Source organism: Medicago sativa, chromosome 1, assembly GCF_051527215.1.
Source record: "Medicago sativa cultivar Bolivia chromosome 1, Bolivia_mono, whole genome shotgun sequence".
Classification (NCBI taxonomy): Eukaryota; Viridiplantae; Streptophyta; class Magnoliopsida; order Fabales; family Fabaceae; genus Medicago; species Medicago sativa.
This window is the reverse complement of record NC_140749.1, coordinates 52,124,420-52,145,192: the sequence shown is the minus strand read 5'-3', so window position 1 is coordinate 52,145,192 and position 20,773 is coordinate 52,124,420. Positions and strand designations below refer to the sequence as shown.

Below are 20,773 nucleotides of genomic sequence, written 5' to 3'. Positions count from 1 at the left end.
ATGTTAATAACCATGCTTCATGCAATGGAGCACATAAAGAGCATGTGAACATTATGACGTGATGAAAGATATGGTTAGTTACACTATTAGGGTAAATCTCTCTTACAATGAGTAAGATCAAGACGAAAGACCCTCGAATGAGAAAATGCAAGAGTTTTAAATAATGTTGAGAAAAATAAATGAACCATTGTTTGAAAGGACATCTGACTATAAATTATCCCTTTATGTGCGACTTTTAGTTTCCAAGTCAAATTGTCATGTATTCGATAAGTGCTTGGAGTCTTTCTAAAAAATGAAGTTGGATGTGACTCCTGTGAAACCTAATCTTCCAAAAATTTACATCAGTGTTAAGAGGTTCGTGTCTAAGTTAGGATTAGAATACAAAATGGTTGACTGTTGCAGTAAAAGGCCATGTTCTTATATGAAAATAAATTAGGTACAAAAGATGGCACATTGGGGGAGTGTAAAATTTTCAATGCATCAAGGTATTGTGTGCATAATGATATAGTTGACCATAAACAAAAATGAGTCTTTGTTAAGTCAATGTTTGATTGGGATACATGTTATGTCGTTTGTCATATCACGCCATATATATATATATATATATATATATATATATATATATATATTTGTATGTGTATGTGTATTATGCTTAGATAACGTTTGTGGAATTCAGCATATTTCCCTAGATAATGAGAGAGTATATGTTGCCATTAATGACTCTAAAAATGGTAACCACCTGGATTTCCCTAATAGGTTTGCAAAGTGTTTGAAGCTACAACATGATTTATAGATTAAATTGTATGAGGTGCGAGTGGTTGTGTTAAAGTGACATGGAGGGGAGTTGATTCAGAAGTATGTGAGTTTAGAGACAATACTTTATCATATACTTATGACAATTGTATTAAATACGATGAAGGGAGTTCATCTTCATGATCAGGACATTGTTAATGGAGGCATGGTGATACCTACAACATGAGTATATATTCTTCCTTGAAGTTGGTAGATTCAGAGAAGACGTTCCATATACGCTACTAGAGTTGGAAATTTTGTGCCATCAACAGCTCTTGCCCAAAAGGAAGGCTTTTTGTATAGACCAGACGTGTATAGATTGGTTTTCTGCTCTCAGCATGGAGATATCATTTGATGTGGAGAAGAAACTTGTAATATCCCAGATTGCTTTCAGGATTGCTGACTGACCCCACAAATCAACACGAGTCCTTTTAGTGTGTTTCGTCCTCACTCACACACTTTATGGAAAACTTTCCAGAAGGTCACCCATCCCAAATTTTTTCCAAGTCAAGCACGCTTAACTGTGGATTTCTTATGTAAGAAAAAAGATAATAGGTGAAGAAGAATAATTTTTTTGAGCGTGGTTGTTTATTAAGATACATCTTATTGATATAGGTAGTACCAAACAATTCTTATAAGAATTCCTTCAACCATGTAGTCTCATTCCTGCACGGCTTTAGGATCCCTTTCATTCCGATGTGATTCGGTTTTTCCTATAAGCTACCAGAAGTCGGACCACTCCCCGCCCTTATCAGCCTCGAGCGTTACATGCCCACCAAGCGGAGCGTTGTATGGACGAGACATGTATCAATTGGGTTTCTACTCTCAGTGTGGACATATTGTTTGTTGTGGTGAAGAATTAATACCTTACATATTTTGAGGAAGTGAGCTGCTACAAGATTTCAGTGTAGTCAAGGTCGCCTGCAGTTTCAATGGAGTTGACTTCTTACGAGTTGGGTCATTTTTCAAAAATGTATGAAGACGAGGTTACCTCTACGTTGAGAACACCATCAGATGTTTCTTGTTGTGTTTGTGGAGGTAATTGATGAGTCATAATTTAGTCTATTTTTATGTATTATTTATAATCGTTTTATTTAGATTTAGTTTTATTTTATTTTAATTTTATTTTCTTTTTGAATCTTTTACTTCAAGTTGCATTTTATTTTATTTCAGGAACGAATATATGATGGAAGGTGTCTTGGAGCAAAAGAAAGAGGTCTGGAGCAAATAAAGTGCAAAAATACGAAGATATGGAGACAAAAATATGTCTCCCACAAGTCAGAAGCTTGGCACGGCCCGTGCCAACATGTGGCACGGCCGTGCCACTCTCCAGAGTCCCTTTTGCTGCTTTTTCTTCGGGCCCAAGTTACTCTGTTGTAGTTTTACTGATTAGCCCTTATAGTTGCTTAGATTTTAAGTCAATTGTAAAGATATAAATAGAGTAGCTCTCCATCATAAACAATCATCTTTTCTTGGAATTCAATAAGTGACAATTGTCTTTCTAATAAAGGTTCATCTTTTTATTTACCTTCTTGTTATTTATTTTATGCTTTCTCTCTTCTCCCCCATGTCTACGATGAACATGAGTGAGTAGACTTCTTCTTGTCTTGGGATTGTTGGATAAGTCTAATGACATAATCCTAATCGAACCAAGCTTTAACCCTAATTTCATGTAACCGTAATTTCTAATTTAGATTCACCGTTTTAACATGAATTAACCATTATCAAACTGTAGAAGCAAAAGTGGAGGGTTTGATAATTGTTAATCCATCATCCCAAATATCAATTCATAAAGCGAGAGCGAAGCTTTGATATTGGAACAAGTGAATCTAGACAATAATTGCAAAGGCAGCGAAATAGTCTTTGCAATTATTGAGATATGTATAGTTTCAATCCTTATAAGCTTCTTCTAGTAATCAAGTTAGCGAAATAGGCTTGGTTACTAGGGGTAAACTCTCACCGGACTTTTATCGGAAAGGTGAGGGGCTAAAGGGAAATCGGTCTTTAGAAATTAAGGTGTAAACCATGAAATTAGAAGTTAAAGTCTTGGCTAGAGAAGGGTTTGTTATTATGACGAACCAATGATCCCAAGGATCCTTTTTATTATTGTTATTTAATTTCAACCAACTGAACCTCCTCTTTTTAATCTCTTTTCTACTCTAATATTTCTTTTAAAGTTAATTAGATTGAACAACTCCCTAGCGGAACGATACTCTTTTACTACTATTACTTCGATAGACGGTGCACTTGCGGTTTGGCCTATCAAGTTTTTGGCACCGTTGCCGGGGAGTCAACTAATTTAATTAACTTTTTCTTTTTGATTAGAATTCTTTTTCTTTTTCTTTTTCTTTTCTTTTCTTCTTTTATTTTCCTTTTATTTTTCTTTTCTTTCTGTTATCGTTAACTTCTCGAGTTCTCAACCTTTTATGCGAAGAACTAGAAATCGAGTGGTATTCATACCCGAGATCGAAAGGTTTTTACATAGAAGGAGGAGAGAGGCACAAAATAATACCGCCATGGCTAATCGCACTCTCAAAGAGTATGCAACGCCGTCTACGACTGAGCCACAAGCTATTATTGTGTACCCAATGGCTGAGGATGATAATTTCGAAATCAAGCCTGCCCTACTTAACTTGGTGCAGCAAAACCAATTTTCGGGATCCCCCACCGAGGATCCTAATCTTTACATCTCTGTTTTCCTACGAATTAGTTGAACCATGAAGGAGAACCAAGAGGCCGTAAGACTTCATCTATTTCCCTTCTCCTTAAGGGATAGAGCTAGCGCTTGGTTCCATTCCCTCGAAGTCGGTTCCATTACTTCATGGGATCAGATGAGGCAACCATTCCTTGCCCGGTTCTTTCCCCCATCCAAAACTGCTAAACTAAGGGACCAAATTACTCGGTTCAATTAAAAAGATGGGGAGTCTCTCTATGATGCGTGGGAGCGTTTCAAAGAAATGCTTAGACTTTGTCCCCACCATGGTCTAGAGAGTTGGCTCATAGTTCACACATTTTATAATGGCTTGTCTTATACCACTAAGATGTATGTTGATGCAGCTGCAGGTGGAGCTCTAATGAACAGGAACTACACGGAGGCATACACCTTGATTGAAGATATGGTTCAAAATCATTACAGGTGGACCGACGAGAGAGCCATCACTAGTTCTTCATCCTCCAAAAAGGAGGCAGGTATGTACGAAGTCTCTAACTATGATCACCTTGCTGCTAAAATTGATGCACTAACCCAAAAATTTGAAAAATTCAATGTTAGTGCTATCTCTTCTACTCCTGCATCTTCTTCTTGTGAAATCTGTGGTATAACTGGTCATGTTGGTGTTGATTGCCAACTAGGTAGTGCTATTAATGGTGTTGAGCAAATGAACTATGCTCAATACAACCAAGGGATGGAAAAAACCAAAATTTTTATAAAAATTAAAATCCCTATGGACAAGTAGCACCACCTGGCTATGCAATCAACCAAAGAGTCGCTCAGAAATCTAATTTGGAAATTTTGTTGGAAAATTCTATTGCCAGCCAAAATAAACAACTTCAAGAACTTAAGAACCAAACCGGATTTCTAAATGATTCTCTTTCCAAACTTAATACCAATGTTGATTCTATCTCTACTCATTCTAAAATGCTTGAAACACGAATCTCCCAAATAGCCCAACAAGTGTCCACTCTTTCTCAAGCACTGGGAGTCTTTCCTGGTCAAACCGAAGCCAACCCTAAAGCTCATGTTAATGTCATTTCTATTGAAGGTAGTAAGTTAGGAGATACTATTGCTAAGGTTCAAAACATTGAGAAAGAAAGTGTCAAGCTTTTAGGTGAGAAAACTGAGAAACCACTTGACAAGACCCAAGCTCCCTCCCCTTTTAAACTTGCTAAGCTCAACTTGGAGGGTCAATTTAATAAATTTGTCAACATCCTCAAGAAAATTTGCATTAAGATCCCCTTTGCGGAGGCTTTGTCTAGGATGCCTCTATATGCCAAGTTTTTAAAGGAAATTTTTTCAAAGAAAAGGGCTATGGAGCATAATCAGACAATAGCTTTAGCTAAAGACACTAGTGCAATCATCCAAAAGACACCCCCTAAGCTTAGAGATCCAGGTAGCTTTGCCATACCTTGTGAAATTGGTAATGAAACCATAAACAAAGCCTTGTGTGACTTAGGAGCTAGTGTTAGTTTGCTGCCTTTGTCCCTCTTTAAAAGGATGGGGATAGGAGAGTTGAAACCTACCGAGATAGAATTGAAATTAGTTGATCGTTCTATCATGAAACTAGTTGGATTTGTAGAGGACATACCTGTTAAGATAGAAGGGATTTACATCCCTACTGATTTTGTGGTCCTTGACATTGAAGAGAACAATGACGTCCCTATAATCCTAGGTAGACCTTTCCTTGCGACTGCGGGAGCTCTAGTTGATGTTAAGAATGGTAGGATTGTCTTTCAAGTGAGTGACAAAATGGTAGGATTTGAGTTGGAAAATGTTATGAAAGGTCCCGCTCTTTACTCTTGTTGCATGCTTAAAGATCATGATGTGAAAGAGCGTTTCATAGCGTCATCTACACATCATGATCTCTTTGATCCATTCTAAGGACTTTTTCTAACTGTCAAGCTAATGACTCTAAAAGAGCGCTTTGTGGGAGGCAACCCACACATTTAATTGCTTTATTTTGTTTGTTTTCCGTTGTTTTAAGTGTTTTGTAGGTAATTGTCCAAGTGTGATTCGAGAAAAACTGAAAATTTTGAAGCCCCTATGACCAGAAGGTTGGCATGGCCAGTGCTAAGGTTTGCACGGTCGTGCCAGATTTTACAACACAAAAGGCCAAATTACAGAAACTTGGCATGGCACGTCCCGTGCCAATAGGCGGCACTGCCGTGCCCGACTTCTACACCCTATAACCTCAATTTTTTTCTTTCTTCTTCCTCATTCCCAACCACAAACCTCTCTCATCTTCTAAACCTCTCTCTAAAACCTCCATAACCATCCACCTTTATACCCTTCATATCTCCATAAAAACTTCATCAAATCACTCAATGTTTTTCACCAAATCACTCTAAACTTCATTCTAAACACAATCCACCAATCAAATAAAACTTTCACCACCCAAACCCATAATTCACCAAACCCTTATTCCATTAGACCTAACCAAAACACCAACAATTTCTTAACCCATCTCCACAACTAAACTCATAAACCTTACTCTAACATTAAACCCAAACCTAAACCAACCTTTTTCACAAAAATTCTTTCCCAAACCCTAACCTTCACCAAACCACACAAAGTCAACTCAAGGTCAAGGACAATGGTTTCAAGGAGAAGTGGTAAGAAACCAGCAAGCTCTTTCGGAGGACCTCCATCAAAGAAAAGAGCACCGGCTAAGAATCATGGCATCGCCTTCAAGGATAACAACCAAAAGGAAAGGTATAAAGCTCTTGTTTCTAAACCTTTGCATCCTTGTAGGTACCTTGATTCTCATACTTTGAATGTCTTAGAGATTAGGGACAATGCTTTTGAATTGTTGAATAGATTAGGATGGGGTGAGATGCTTAAGCCTATGAGGGGGTATGAAAATTTCACTTATGAGTTTTTAAGTTCCATACAATTCAAGAAAGATAAGTTGAATTTAGATGACCCCGGTCATAGAGTCTCCTTCCGGCTTTAGAATATTGATTACGAGATGTCCCTCAAATTTTTTTGCAATGAAATGGGCTTCACAAATGCGGGGTTCATCCATGACTCTTGGAATCAAGCTCTAAAGCCGGAAGACTATGACCCTGCTAGCTTTTGGAAACGCATTACCGGTTTAAATCAATATGTTTCACGTTCCAACAAGGCTAGCAACATTCATAATCCTGTGCTTAGGTACCTCCAAAGAGTGATGGCTTGTACCATTTGGGGTAGGAAAGAAGTAGGAACATGTAGGACGGATGAACTCTTCATGCTTTGGGCTATGCTTACTAATAATCCCGTGAATACTTGTTTTTACATGCTTGATTACCTTGCCTCCATAGGAACTAAGCCTAATTATGTTGCTGATATAGTGGTGGAGGGTATCATTACATTCATTGCTAGGAAGTTTGGAGTGAGTGAGGAGGAGGGGATAAATCAAATTGAGGGCAACAATAGGCTTAACATAGAGACACTAATCTCTATGAAATTCATTAAGCATCATCCACCATTGCAATATGCCCTTAAACTCAATGTACCGATTTTATTTTTGCTTCCTAACCCATCTCGGACTAACACCGAGATGGAAGAAAATTGGTTGTATGTTGATGAACAGGTACAAGAGCACCATAATGAAGGCGAAGGTGCTAACTTGCACCATGAGGAGGAGCACCATGGCCATGAAGCTGGTGAGCTACGTGAAAATGAAAGATGGGCATGGATGCAAGCTGAGATTGAGAGGATGAGCACTGAGCAACAAAGGCAACGTGTTGAAATCTCTGGGCTTCACAATGATGTTCAAAGGGGCAACCGCTTAACACAAGAAAACAATGAGATGCTCCGCCGGATGATGCAACACCTTCATCTCCAAGGTTCTCCTTATGGACCCCAATAAATTGTGAGCTTTCCTCTTCCTCTCTTCCCTTCTCTCTTCTCTCTTTCTCTAAACTCCTTCTTCTTCTTCTTCTCCTTCTTTTTTCTTTTAATTTTGATTTTCTTTTGAATCATTGAGGACAATGCTTCTCCTAAATGTGTGTGTGTGTGTCTGTGTGTGTGTGTGTGTGTGTAGGGGGGGGGGGATAATAAAGTGTCTTGAGTCGTAGTGTTTCCAAACTCCCTTGAACTTTATTCTTTTGTTTTGTTTTTATAGCGAAAGGCATGATTAAGTAGCTTGTTTTTAATGTAAATCATGGCATAAAATTTTTGTTTTGTCTTCTCTTAAAAAGGTTGTTTCTTGTACATGAAAGTAATTTCTTGTGTTTTTAGTGTTCTTGCTATACCCACATCATGTTTTATTGTGAAAAATTCTCCAATGAGAAAAGCACCCGGTTGCAATCTTTGAGTAAATGTATGAGTAGGTATTTTAAGGAACTCGTTCTATCTTTAGTGTTAACTTAGACCCTTAAAAGTCTTTAGAGTAAAAGTAATATAAGTTTGTGTGGGAATAATCAATGTTCTTTATCGTTATATTCTCTAAATTGTTAAAGTTAAATGGGGCGGGAGAATGGCACCAACATGTGGAGGAAAGGACACCCTCCCTCTAACTTCCTAAATGTGGTGGTGACTCCCTAATTGAACTTAAGTTCCAAATCTCTCAATTGAGGAAAATAAATTCATCAAAGCCAGGGGGAAATGACAACTCATCCAAAAAGACTTCCTACGCGGAGATGAATAAAAATTTTGCAGCACTACTTAGGGTGATTTTGAATCTAGGGGGAAAGGACAACTCATCCAAAAAGACTTCCTATGAAGATAGATAGCCTCTAAGCATCTGCAGCCCCTTTGTGCTTAATTTGTTAATCTAATTTAATTTTAACTAAATTCCCATCACTCTTATATGAAATGAAGAAAGGACTTTTCTCGGTTACTTTAGCATTAAGGATAGAACCTGTTCCTCATAATATCTATCTTATACATGAGCAAGAAAAGGGTTGGACTGCACACATACACTCACTTAAGACTTGTTGTTGGGTTGAATAAGTTCACAAGGAATGCTTGAGGTTGTGATTAGTGTACTTGAAACAAAACCTTAGGAGAGGCATGGGTATTTCATCTGTGTTGCCATGTTTAATCTTTCTTGTTGCTACTATGTCTATTGCCTTTTGCTTGAGGACAAGAAAAGATTCAAGTGTGGGGGAGTTTGATGAGTCATAATTTAGTCTAATTTTATGCATTATTTAGAATCGTTTTATTTAGATTTAGTTTTATTTTATTTTAATTTTATTTCCTTTTTGAATCTTTTACTTTAAATTGCATTTTATTTTATTTCAGGAACAAATATATGATGGAAGGTGTCTTGGAGCAAAAGAAAGAGATCTGGAGCAGATACAGTGCAAAAATACGAAGATACGGAGACAAAAATATGTCTCCCACAAGTCAGAAGCTTGGCACGGCCCGTGCCAACATGTGGCACGACCATGCCACCCTCCAGAGTCCCTTTTGCTGCTTTTTCTTCAGGCCCAAGTTACTCTGTTGTAGTTTTACTGATTATCCCTTATAGTTGCTTAGATTTTAAGTCAATTGTAAAGCTATAAATAGAGTAGCTCTCCATCATAAACAATCATCTTTTCTTGGAATTCAATAAGTGACAATTGTCTTTCTAATAAAAGTTCATCTTTTTATTTACCTTCTTGTTATTTTTTTTATGCTTTCTCTCTTCTCCCCCATGTCTACGATGAACATGAGTGAGTAGACTTCTTTTTGTCTTGGGATTGTTGGATAAGTCTAATGACATAATCCTAATCGAACCAAGCTTTAACCCTAATTTCATGTAACCGTAATTTCTAATTTAGATTCACCGTTTTAACATGAATTAACCATTATCAAACTGTAGAAGCGAAAGTGGAGGGTTTGATAATTGTTAATCCATCATCCCAAATATCAATTCATAAAGCGAGAGCGAAGCTTTGATATTGGAACAAGTGAATCTAGACAATAATTGCAAAGGCAGCGAAATAGTCTTTGCAATTATTGAGACATGTGTAGTTTCAATCCTTATAAGCTTCTTCTAGTCATCAAGTCAGCGAAATAGGCTTGGTTACTAGGGGTAAACTCTCACCGGACTTTTATCGGAAAGGTGAGGGGCTAAAGGGAAACCGGTCTTTAGAAATTAAGGTGTAAACCATGAAATTAGAAGTTAAAGTCTTGGCTAGAGAAGGGTTTGTTATTATGACGAACCAATGATCCCAAGGCTCCTTTTTATTATTGTTATTTAATTTCAACCAACTGAACCTCCTCTTTTTAATCTCTTTTCTCCTCTAATCATTCTTTTAAAGTTAATTAGATTGAACAACTCCCTGGCGGAACGATACTCTTTTACTACTATTACTTCGATAGACCGTGCACTTGCGGTTTGGCCTATCAGTAATATGTGTTATTGTTCTACATGGTTATGGTTAGACTTAGGTGGTTGGACTTTTGTTTTGTTAACACCAAGCTAGAGTTATAACCTTCCTTTTGGGCCTTGTATTTTTACTCTTTGAATGTATAATGACTTGAATTTAATTTAGTCTTGGGATCATCCGATATCATTTTACGATGATTGTATTAGGGCCCTAAGATTATGATAGTACATAGTTGACGAGTAAAAAACTAAAGCCTTTATAATTTCTTTCGGTGATGTATTATTCTAGGTTTCATCACATTTCTCCTAATACATGTTATATATATATGATGCATAGGTATATTATTTCAGTTGTCTAATATGTTTCATTTTTGAAGGTGATATCATCTAATTTTATTTGAAAAAAAATGATCGTGATTATTAAGTGGCGTATCTAGGACCTTCAAGCAAGGGATGCAAAATTTTTACCTTGAATTAATTATTATTATTATTATTATTATTATTATTATTATTATTATTATTATTATTATTATTATTATTATTATTATTATTATTATTATTATTATTATTATTATTATTATTATTATATATTTATTAGTTATAACAATATATAAAGTGGATATATCTTTTTGTATTGAAATTTTTTCTTTCATTTTTACCCTTCATTTAACTATATTATCATTTTTAGAATATAATTTAAATTATCAATTAAAAAGCTGATAAAATCCCATTAAAATATGAACAATACAAAATAATAGAAACCATTAAAAAAACTTAATTTTAATCTTATATAACAAAATTTGTGTTTTGGTATTTTTCTTTCAAAAAAACTTGCTACCTAATTTATTTTTTTAGCATTTTATCGCTAGTGAGAGTTGAATTATAATGAATTGTCAACACATCACAATCACTCGTATGTGTGACTTTTAAAAATAATTATGTTTTCCTCTAAAAAAATATACACGTTTCATATAAATAAATTGATAGTATGTAATATGGCTTAACAGTTTTGGAGTTTTGGATGAAAGTGTTATAAAAGAAACAATTTGAAATGTTAAAATAATTTATTAGTGCTCCTAGTGTAGTAGCAAGTAGCAATATAGAATAACAATTTTGGTTGAATTCTCGCTTGAACCAAAATGTACAAGCCCTGTGTACGAGACCCATGTATCAAATCTGACTCATACAAACAGGTCCAAAGCCCATAATGAACCCTAACACTTCGTTGTTCTAAAAAGAAAAGAGAAGCAACAGTTGTTGCACATATTTTGTCCATTTCATATTTCTTGTCTAATTCACTTATCTTGTTGCTTCTTTAGTGCTTTTGCTTCATTCTTTTCCCGTCTTTCTTGTCAGTGAGGGAGAGAGATCAGGTTAGTGGTGCAAAACCAATTATATAGGGTGTTCAAAATGATAAAATCATAGGATGGTATGTGCAAATTTTCAATGTTTAGGGTCTGCAGCTCCGCACCCTAAGCTGTGGGTGGCTCCGCCCCTGATTATTTTCGTAAGTTACAGTTTTTTTTTTAAATAGACTCGCGCTATTAAAACCTGGAGTGTTACAAAGTTCGTATTCTTACCCCTTACCAATTAAAGTAACGTCTCAAAGTAGTTGGTGCATATACATACATATCCATCGCACTTAGAATGTGACAAAAAAGGAGGAAAACAAATTTTTTCTTTACAATCAGAGTCTTCAATACATCCTGCGAAACAAAAATAAGGAATAAACGTTACTAAGAGGAGATGAAAATGTGTGTAGAAAGTAAAGAAGAAGAAAAAAAATCAAAGGTTTGAACAAATAACAAGATTAAGAATATTTTGACATCAATATAAAATTATTGACTTCTAAATAAAATATAATTATATTTTAACTTAACTGGATTGACATTTACATCTTTGTGCATCGCATATCACAGAAAGAGGAGTACACACGTCACGTTTACAATCAGAGTCTTCATTGCACCATGCTATAAAATAAAAATAACAAATAAATTATACTAAAAGGGAATGAAAAATTGAGTATAAAGTAATGAATAAAATTCGAAACTCACAAAAGAAATTGTTTATCACTGTTTGGCATTAAAACAACTATAGGACTCTTGTCATACAGTTAACTATTTAGCATATTATTTGTTTTTTTTTTTTGTATTTTATATAAATTGTTACAATTTGAAATTTTTTGTGGTATGAATTCAATTAATTCATGGGGGAATAATTCTTAGTACTTAATTGATGTTATTAAGTGGTAGTAAAAACTTTCTTGAAATTTCTCCGTGTTTGGACAATCGGGTGACTTTGACCCCTATTAATTTTCAAATGAACTCATCAAATAACAAAATAAAATTTGCTAATTTACTTTATTTGAGATTTTATGGGGAAAGGTTATATTTTTCAATGGAAAAAATATTAAAATTATAATAATCCAGTTGTTTATTCAAACAACTTTTTGATAATGAATTTTATTGTTAGTGGTCTAATTTTGCAGCGTTAAAGGATAATTATCAAGGCAATTTTGATAGAGTACAAAAAGTGATTGGTCATGAATTTTATGGTAATTGCAATAAGAATGTTGCATTAATTTTACTTTTTTGTGTGGTGGCCTTTGGTGTGATATGGAGTGAGTTATTTGAAAACAATTTACTTAACAAAATCCTTCACTTTGTATTGTTGGTGGTGTATTTAAAAATTATAAAATGTTTTTTTTCTCACTCTCTTTGTTTATCATTAATTGATTGGTGTGATGTGCTGATGGTAAATGGGAGGATTGTGATTAAATTTTTTTATCCTAGAGATGAATATTATAGTTATAATGGATGTTATTGTTTTGTGAATAGAGATCAAAGGAGAAAAATAGGTTTCGACAAAGTGTTTTGAAAATTTAGAAGTGATTATGTTGTTGATTAATTGGAGATTGCAAGTAAATATTTTTCTAGTAATTTTGATTAGTAGATTGATTTTTTTTTTTTATGGATGTTGGAAAAATTAACAAGTCATATTAAATTGTTTGACGTTTTGAACTAGAATTTAAAATTGAAAAAAATTGATTGAAAACATAACTAAAACTTTTGCCTCTTGGGTGAAACTTATATTGAATTGTGAAGGTTATTTGAGCAACACTTGGTAAATATGTCATTAAACAATTTCTGGAGAAGGTTATTAGAGATGGTGATTCATTTTTACAGGCATGACATAAATTCTAACTAAAAATTAAAAGGAGTGGTGATAATTTCCTTTCCGAGAAAGTAGCGATATTTTGGAAACTAATGCATCTCCATACAGTATAAACCAAGGTATTTAGTGCTTATTTGGACTTTATGTTAATTTTGGTTCAGTCAGATGGTCATCGATAAAAATAGATGTCATTTATTTCAGTTGATTTTTTATTTAAGGGTGCTATATATATATATATATATATATATATATATATATATATATATATATATAAAATTTGTACACATTTGCAGGCTTTTTATTTCTACCTTAATATCGTTAAGTGCATGTTTTGGTGTTTTTATGCATGTCAATCTTGTATTTTAAATTGTATTTACTGCTTTTAAAATGTTGCAAATTACCCTGAATGGGTCTTAAAATAAAATGATTACATATTTTGTAAAAGTTAAAAAGAGTAATTACCTGAATAAATTACTTTGCCTCTGGGATTTAAAACTTCACCATTGACCTCCAAACATTGGGATGTTACAAAAAGAAATGAGAAAATCATGATTTCCATATTGCTCACAATCATGAGATGTTTAGCCATATTGTTTCTTCTATAGATGTTAAAAACTTAAATTATTTGATCACTTTATATTAAAAAATGAAAACTCTTTTAACTTTAATTCATTACCTTTTATCCCTTATCTTGAGTCATAAGAAATCCTTTCTAAAATTATAGTAATTTATAAATGTCTCTTAAATATATTGAAATATTGTGTTTGTCCTTTTAACTTACTCAGTTAATCATTCGACCTTTAGCTTATGACATGTGTTGTGTTTTTGTACTAACCCTTTATGATTTTATATCCTTTCATTATAAAGAAAGGAAACGATTCCAAACAAGAAATAATAGTGTTTTAGAATGTTTTAGTCATAGGAATAGTTGTCCAATGAGGGTATAACATAACATTCATAAACACTAGAGAAATTTGAGTGGTAGAATCATCATCATAAGCTAACAAACTTTAAGTGTTCAACAAAGCATAAGCCATGTAACTCGTCTTGAGTGGTCCAATGAGTCTAATTGATTTCAAGAATAATTCATTTATATTAATATTTTGATGATAGAAAAGGATGACAAGAATTTGTTTATGAAATGTTTTTTTTCTCAAGAGAATGACGTCAAGGATAAACAAAGTCCAAGGAATACGATTCATGCAAATGGTCCACTAATGGAAAAAGTTCCACTAGTTCAATGACAAAGTGAGGACTAATTTTTCCTCTACTGCAACATTGGTTCAAGACAAACCAAGGAGAACATATAGAGCACATTGTCTAATCATGAAGTCCAAGCATAGGCATACCAAAAAAACATCCTTTGATAAAAAAAAAAAAAAAAAAAAACATCGCGTCGGGTTAACTAAGCCATGTCTCAGATGTTTACTTACATTGAAGCCAAACTACGCCTTTTGATAAAAGAAACATCTTAGTTGTGCGTATAGAAAGAAGTGTTCAACAAAGCATAAGCCATGTAACTAGTCTTGAAGTTTCTGGTATAAAAGGTATGTGTTAGATGTTGAGTTAAATAAGTTTTTAGTCCTTATAAATATAAAGAATTTAATTTTTAGTCCTCATAAAAAAAGTGACGCATTTTAGTCCCTATAAAAATTTTCAGCACGTAGTTTAGTTTCTGTTAAATTAAAATTTATTTAACTGTGATTAAAATTTTAAATTTTTAAATGATTTTTTACAGACATGTTAAGAACATTATAAAAAACTCTTTTATAAAATTACAATTTTTTAACATCTAATGAAATAAACATGACTTTATTTAAAAACCAAAATTTCAAGATAAAACTAACAAAAATTTGGACTTAAAAATCAAATTTTGAGTTAATTTTTTGCAGATGAACTTTTAATAATATTTTAAACAATTTTGTAAAATATCATTAAAAAATTTAAAATTTTAAGCATAATTAAACAATTTTTAATTTAACAGGGACTAAAATTACGTGCTGAAAATTTTTATACTAACCAAAATATGTCACATTTTTTAGGATTAATTAAATAAATGGTTCCTATAAATATTCAGAATTTTATTTTTAGTCCCTATAAAATAAAATCGTACTTTTTAGTCTCTGTAAAATTTTGCATCAATATTTTTAGTCCCTGTAAAAAATTTCCATCAACACTTTTTTTCCCTAAAATGCTAAAGGAAAATGTCAGGGACTAAACAGTGTGATTTTATTTTGTAGGGACTAAAAACAAAATTCTAAATATTTATAAAGACCATTTACTTAATTAACCCTTTTTTGTGGCGACTAAAAACAAAATTGATTATATTTTTATTGACCAACAACTTATTTAATAATTTATGTACATCTATGCCAACTTACGCCTTTGGGTATTTAATAATTTATGTGTATTAAGACAACAGTTGTGTCTTTGGAATCATGACTTCAGTAAAACATAAGAGATGCCACTAAAGCTATGTTTGGATGATAAAAGAAAGTGAAAGGAAAGAAAATAGAAGGAAAGATTGTATGAAAGTGAGTAGAAAGTTGATGGAAAGTGAGATAAATTTTTAGTTGTTTGGAATGAGTGAAAGTGAAAAGAAAGGTGTATATTTAAAAAAAAATCATTAATACCCCTATATTAAAATGTTATATATTATTTATATATATATATATATATAAATGGAGTTTGATATTTTAAATGTATTAAACATGTAAATATATTAATTATTAATTATATTAATACAATAAGTGTCTAGCACAAAGACAAAAAGTTAAAAATTGCAACAGTGTATTGTGTGAGAAATGTTATTTGGCGGAAAAGTAAGTGGGCACGTGAAGTTTTACAAGGGCATTTTTGTCATTTTATTGGATCACAACTTCATTCCAAGCTTTTTTCTACGTGGGACATGCCTTAAACAATCTTTCCTTCCTGTCTTTAGAGAAACCAAACCATGGAAAGCATAGTTTTAAAACTCGGCTCGGTCATCGACTCGGCATAGGTACTGGGTCACTGAGTCGATGGTCGAACCATCGGGTTACTGGTTGAACCATATGACTGAATCGGATCAAACCGGATGACTCGGTAAGATAACATGGTGTTTAGATTAAATTTGTATAGGTATTTAATGAGATTAAATCGGATTGAACTGGTAACTCGGTTACTCCAAAAACTAAAATAATAACACATAGAATAAAAAATAAATATCCAACAAACATAATTTCATAGACTAATTATTATGAGCTTTAAAAAAAATATTTGAGCTTAATAATTATATATGCTTATGTTTTATTTTTGAAATAATTATATATGCACATGTTTTTGTGAAAGATTATATACATTTATATATGAGGGTTTATCAGAAGAAAAAAAATAAATTGAAAGGTAATTGCTTTGCTTTATAGTAAATAGTCCGAAAATATGAAATGATGTTTACCCAAAACACATGTTATTATAATCATGTTGAAAGAACATTAAACACAAAAACAGTTGGTGCTTCGGTGGTTTGGAGCGTTTTCTATTTCTATTATATAATTCATATTCAATTAAAATTTGTTGTTGCTTCAGACCGGTCCGGTTCAAATAGAACCGCCGGGTCACCAGGTTTTACCGGTTTAGGCCGAGTTGCACCGGTTCACACCGAGCTAGTTGCATAACCGATCCAAAACTTAGACCGGACGGTCAGGGTCCGGTTCACGATTCAACCGGTCGAACCGGTCGGTCCGGTCTGAGGTTTAAAACTATGATTGAAGGCAAACATATTTAGAAACTTTCTCTATTTATGCTTTACGCCGTGGCTCATTCCATGGAAACAAACAGGCCCTAAATGGTCATCAACTTGGAACCCTCCACTTGAGAACAAGGCAAGCGTCTGGAGTTTCGTGTATCAAATATGCATCGGGTTATACCTCCCTATACTAGTGCATTATCTGCACCTTATGGTTGAAGGGAAGTCAGCGTCACAATGATTAACATGTGCAGTGATGATCGAATTTAAAGTGTACGAAATTATTTATCAATTAATAAAGTGATAAGTAGAGTATCGTTTATGGATTGTCGTTCTAACTAAGCAATTCGTGTCATTTATTTAGAAATAATTAAAATAAATAAAAACAATAAATAAAGATAAGGGGGTTGTAATTTAGTCTGTTTGCAACAGAGGAAGAGTTTAGGAATTAACTTTGTTTTTTATTGTAGAATGTTAGGGGCGGTTAGAATTCTTCGAATCCCCTATATTCGTTTGTTAGACTAAATTAATGGTCAAACATTATTCAATTTTTAGCGTTTTCTATCTAAGTGATGAGTTCGTGGGGTTTTACTACCTACTAGTTGTCAAGTAGCACCAACTGATCACATGGGTTGGTACATGTGGGGTCTTACTCTCTCAGAGGTTTGGGTTCATCACCCTCCAGCTATTAGGTGCAACCTTCCTCAAGAGTTTCAAAGTGAGTGAATACCCAAATTCGTCCCTGAATTTGTACGAACCGTACAAAAATGTCCCCCAATTTATCGAAATGCACGTTTTGTCCCTAAATTTGTCATATCTCAATCAAATTAGTCCCTACGTCCATTTGGGGCGTTAACGGTGATGATGTGACCATTAACCTCTCACATGGATTGCCATGTCAGATACCACATAAGCAGAGACTAAATTGGTCGATAGTGACAAAAATTTCCAATGAAAAAATTGATTGATTGCAGAAAATGTTATGCAATTTTGTCCCTGTTATTTTTTACTTACTATCAAGTCGATCCTTAAATTATATTAAAAACCCGTCAAATAATTCCTTGAATTTTATAAACATATATCCAATTTGATCCTTGAAACATATATTTGCAGAACAAAGTAAAAAAGACAGAACACACAACTTCATCCTTCAAAATACCATTAAATAAGTTGTAAGTCTTAAGTATTAAGTTTGAAATATTACATAGGCAAAAGCAACCCAACTATGGGGCATTAATAAGTCATAAGTCATAGAAGGATGTTCTTAAATATTGCATAGCCAAAAAGAAACCCAACTAGGGGGAATAATTTAAACAAGTCGAAATATTACATTTCCAAAATCATAATTTAAACATGCATCAAGTATCACTTCTTTGGAAATCCGGGGGTTGGGATAAACTCCACGAACTTAGGTTGAGTCGAACCGGATGGACCATAATTTGGATATGGTACTCTAATAATGCCAGGAGTAGTTGGATGTGCTGGTGCAGGACCCCTCATTGGTGTTTGCTTAGGCCTCTCATTTGAAATAATTGGCCCTCTAATGCCATACCTCCATGTAGGAACACCCTACAACAACATTTTCAATCATATCCGTCCCTAAATAATAAAACATTCAAACAAATCAGTCCCTAAATTATTACACTTACTAGAGTTGCAACATCATTGACAACATTTTGTCCCTGAATTGCAACATTTCTAGCAACAACATTTTTCAGCATTTTGTGCAACTTGTCCATCATTTTCAGCAACAAGATTTCCAGGATTAACATTTTCAGCATTTTCTGCAACACCTCCAACATTTTCAACAACAAGATTTTCTGTATTTCCTGATACATTTCCAGCATTTTCTACAACACCTCCAATACTTTCTGCATTTTCAACATTTTCTTCTTCTGGCTCAGTATCAATACAATCTTTTGGTCTCCTATCAACACCTTGCTTCATACATCCTCTTGAGCTATGACCAATCAATCCACACCTTCCACATTGATTGTCATTGTAAGTCTTCTTCATTTGACTCCCACTAATTTCGTTCATACCTACTCTAATGTTCATCAATTTTAGTAACCAAACATAAAAACATGAAATTTTTAAGTCTTTAACACAAAACCCTAATATTATTAATCTAAAAAACGCAATCAAAGCAAGCATGAAATGAAGTTTAAAGTTGAAAACGAATGCCTAAAAACTGAAAACAAAAATCACAAAAACGGACACAAAAAAGGGAGAAAACGAACATGACTGAATGGAAAACGAAAAGGAACGTTGTTACCTTAAGAAATGACGAAATCTTACGTCAAAACGGAATCTTTTGCAACGTTCCTCGTCGGATATGATGATGAAGGTTTTAGCGGGAAGGAGAAAAGTCAGGGACGTGTTTGATGTTCTGATTGAAATGTGAGGATGGAAAGGTATGGGTAATAGAGGGGTAAATTTGAAAAAAAAAAAAATTGAATTCAAAAAGTAAAACTGACATTTTTAGCGTTTTCATCAAATTGGTCATTGTACATGTGGCTTCCTTGTCGACACGTGTACAAGACAACAGGACATGCAGGACAACAGCTCAACATCACTAACGGAGCATTTAGACGGAAGGACTATTTTGATGGACGTTTGTTAAATTCAGGGACAAAGCGTGCATTTCGATAAATTGGGGGAGATTTTTGGCCGATTCGTACAAATTCAGGGACGAATTTGGGTATTCACTCGTTTCAAAGTGTATATGTGTTTAGGGTCCCGCTTTACAATATAAATGAATCATTGATATATCTTTTCTTATTATTCTTTAGTTATTTATTATTTTCTCTTTTTTTAATTCTTTAATTTATCTATTTCATACCATTTATGAAGGACAATTTTGTAAAACAATTCATAATATCTCTTTCACATACATAATTAATTACATTTCTTAATACGTATGAAATGGTCAAAACAATTTATAATTTGAGACGAAAAAGTAATGATTAACAAATAAGAGCCAACCAAAATGCCACTATTTTTTCTTCTTTTTTATTTTCCCACTTGAAGCCCTTGGTGGCTAGAGTCATTCCGTCTTTGGTAACGGTGGAGGAAAATAATTGGTTAACTGTCATGCCTTCATTTGATGAAATTAAAAGGGCGGTGTTTGATATGAACGCAGATGGTGCTCCTGGTCCTGATGGATTTGGGGGGCATTTTTATCAGTTTTTTTGGGACATTGTGGCTTCGGATGTGGTAAGTTCCGTCCAGGAATTTTTCTGTACAGGAGTAGTTATTCCAAACCTGAATTCTAATATTTTAGTGCTGATTCCTAAAGTGCCCGGTGCTGCATCTATGGCTGAGTTTCGTCCGATTGCTTTAGCAAATTTTCAATTCAAAATTGTAACGAAAATTTTGGCAGACAGACTGGCTACTATCTGCATGCGCATTATATCTCCTCAGCAGCGTGGTTTTGTGCGAGACCGTCATATCTCAGATTGTGTTATCATAGCTTCAGAGGCGATCAATCTATTGTCTAAGAAACAATTCGGAGGTAACATTGCTGTTAAGGTTGACATCCGTAAGGCCTTCGACACTTTGGATTGGAATTTTCTTATTGCGGTTTTGCATCAGTTTGGGTTTAGTAATTTATTCTGTGAATGGATTATGGCCATTCTGAGTTCTGCTCGTTTATCTATTCTTGTCAACGGGAATGCAGTGGGGTTTTTTCATTGTAGTAGAGGTGTTCGTCAGGGAGATCCCCTCTCCCCTCTTCTCTTTTGCATTGCGGAGGAGGTTCTTAGTCGAGCTCTTGAGATGGAGCGGTGTTCTAATGCTCTGCAGCCTATGTCTTATTGCCGTGGTGTTTCCTTGCCAACTCATATTTTGTATGCGGATGATGTTTTTATTTGTTGTGTAGGTTCACGGAAAAACATCCGATGTTTGCTAAAGGTTTTCAATGCTTATTCTGAAGTTTCAGGTCAGATGGTTAATTTTGATAAAAGCAAATTATACACTGGTGCTATGTCAATTGCTCGTAGAAATTTGCTTGCTCAGTTGTCGGGTTTGTCGGTGGGTACCATTCCGTTCCAATATCTTGGGT

The 20,773-nt window shown here is 34.0% G+C and overlaps 1 protein-coding gene, 1 long non-coding RNA gene, 1 other non-coding gene and 1 pseudogene across 3 annotated transcripts; 2 read left to right on the top strand and 2 right to left on the bottom strand.

Annotated features, from left to right (window-relative positions):
- The first annotated feature begins 1,763 nt into the window (after positions 1-1,763).
- LOC146955242 (uncharacterized) lies at positions 1,764-3,867 on the top strand (annotated as a pseudogene).
- On the top strand, positions 3,278-6,475 carry LOC146955241 (uncharacterized). The gene has a single exon (XM_085708309.1). The coding sequence runs from the start codon at positions 4,430-4,432 to the stop codon at positions 5,387-5,389; it is 960 nt and encodes a 319-aa protein (XP_085564435.1). The 5' UTR covers positions 3,278-4,429; the 3' UTR covers positions 5,390-6,475.
- Positions 3,672-3,778, bottom strand: LOC146955243 (small nucleolar RNA R71). Its single transcript, XR_015025159.1, has one exon. It is a non-coding gene; the product is annotated as a small nucleolar RNA R71 (small nucleolar RNA).
- A 4,913-nt stretch (positions 6,476-11,388) lies between the features above and the next one.
- Positions 11,389-13,499, bottom strand: LOC146955240 (uncharacterized). Its single transcript, XR_015016543.1, has 3 exons — positions 13,446-13,499; positions 11,705-11,779; positions 11,389-11,515 (listed from the first exon to the last, which is right to left on the bottom strand). It is a non-coding gene; the product is annotated as an uncharacterized LOC146955240 (long non-coding RNA).
- Positions 13,500-20,773: the final 7,274 nt, after the last annotated feature.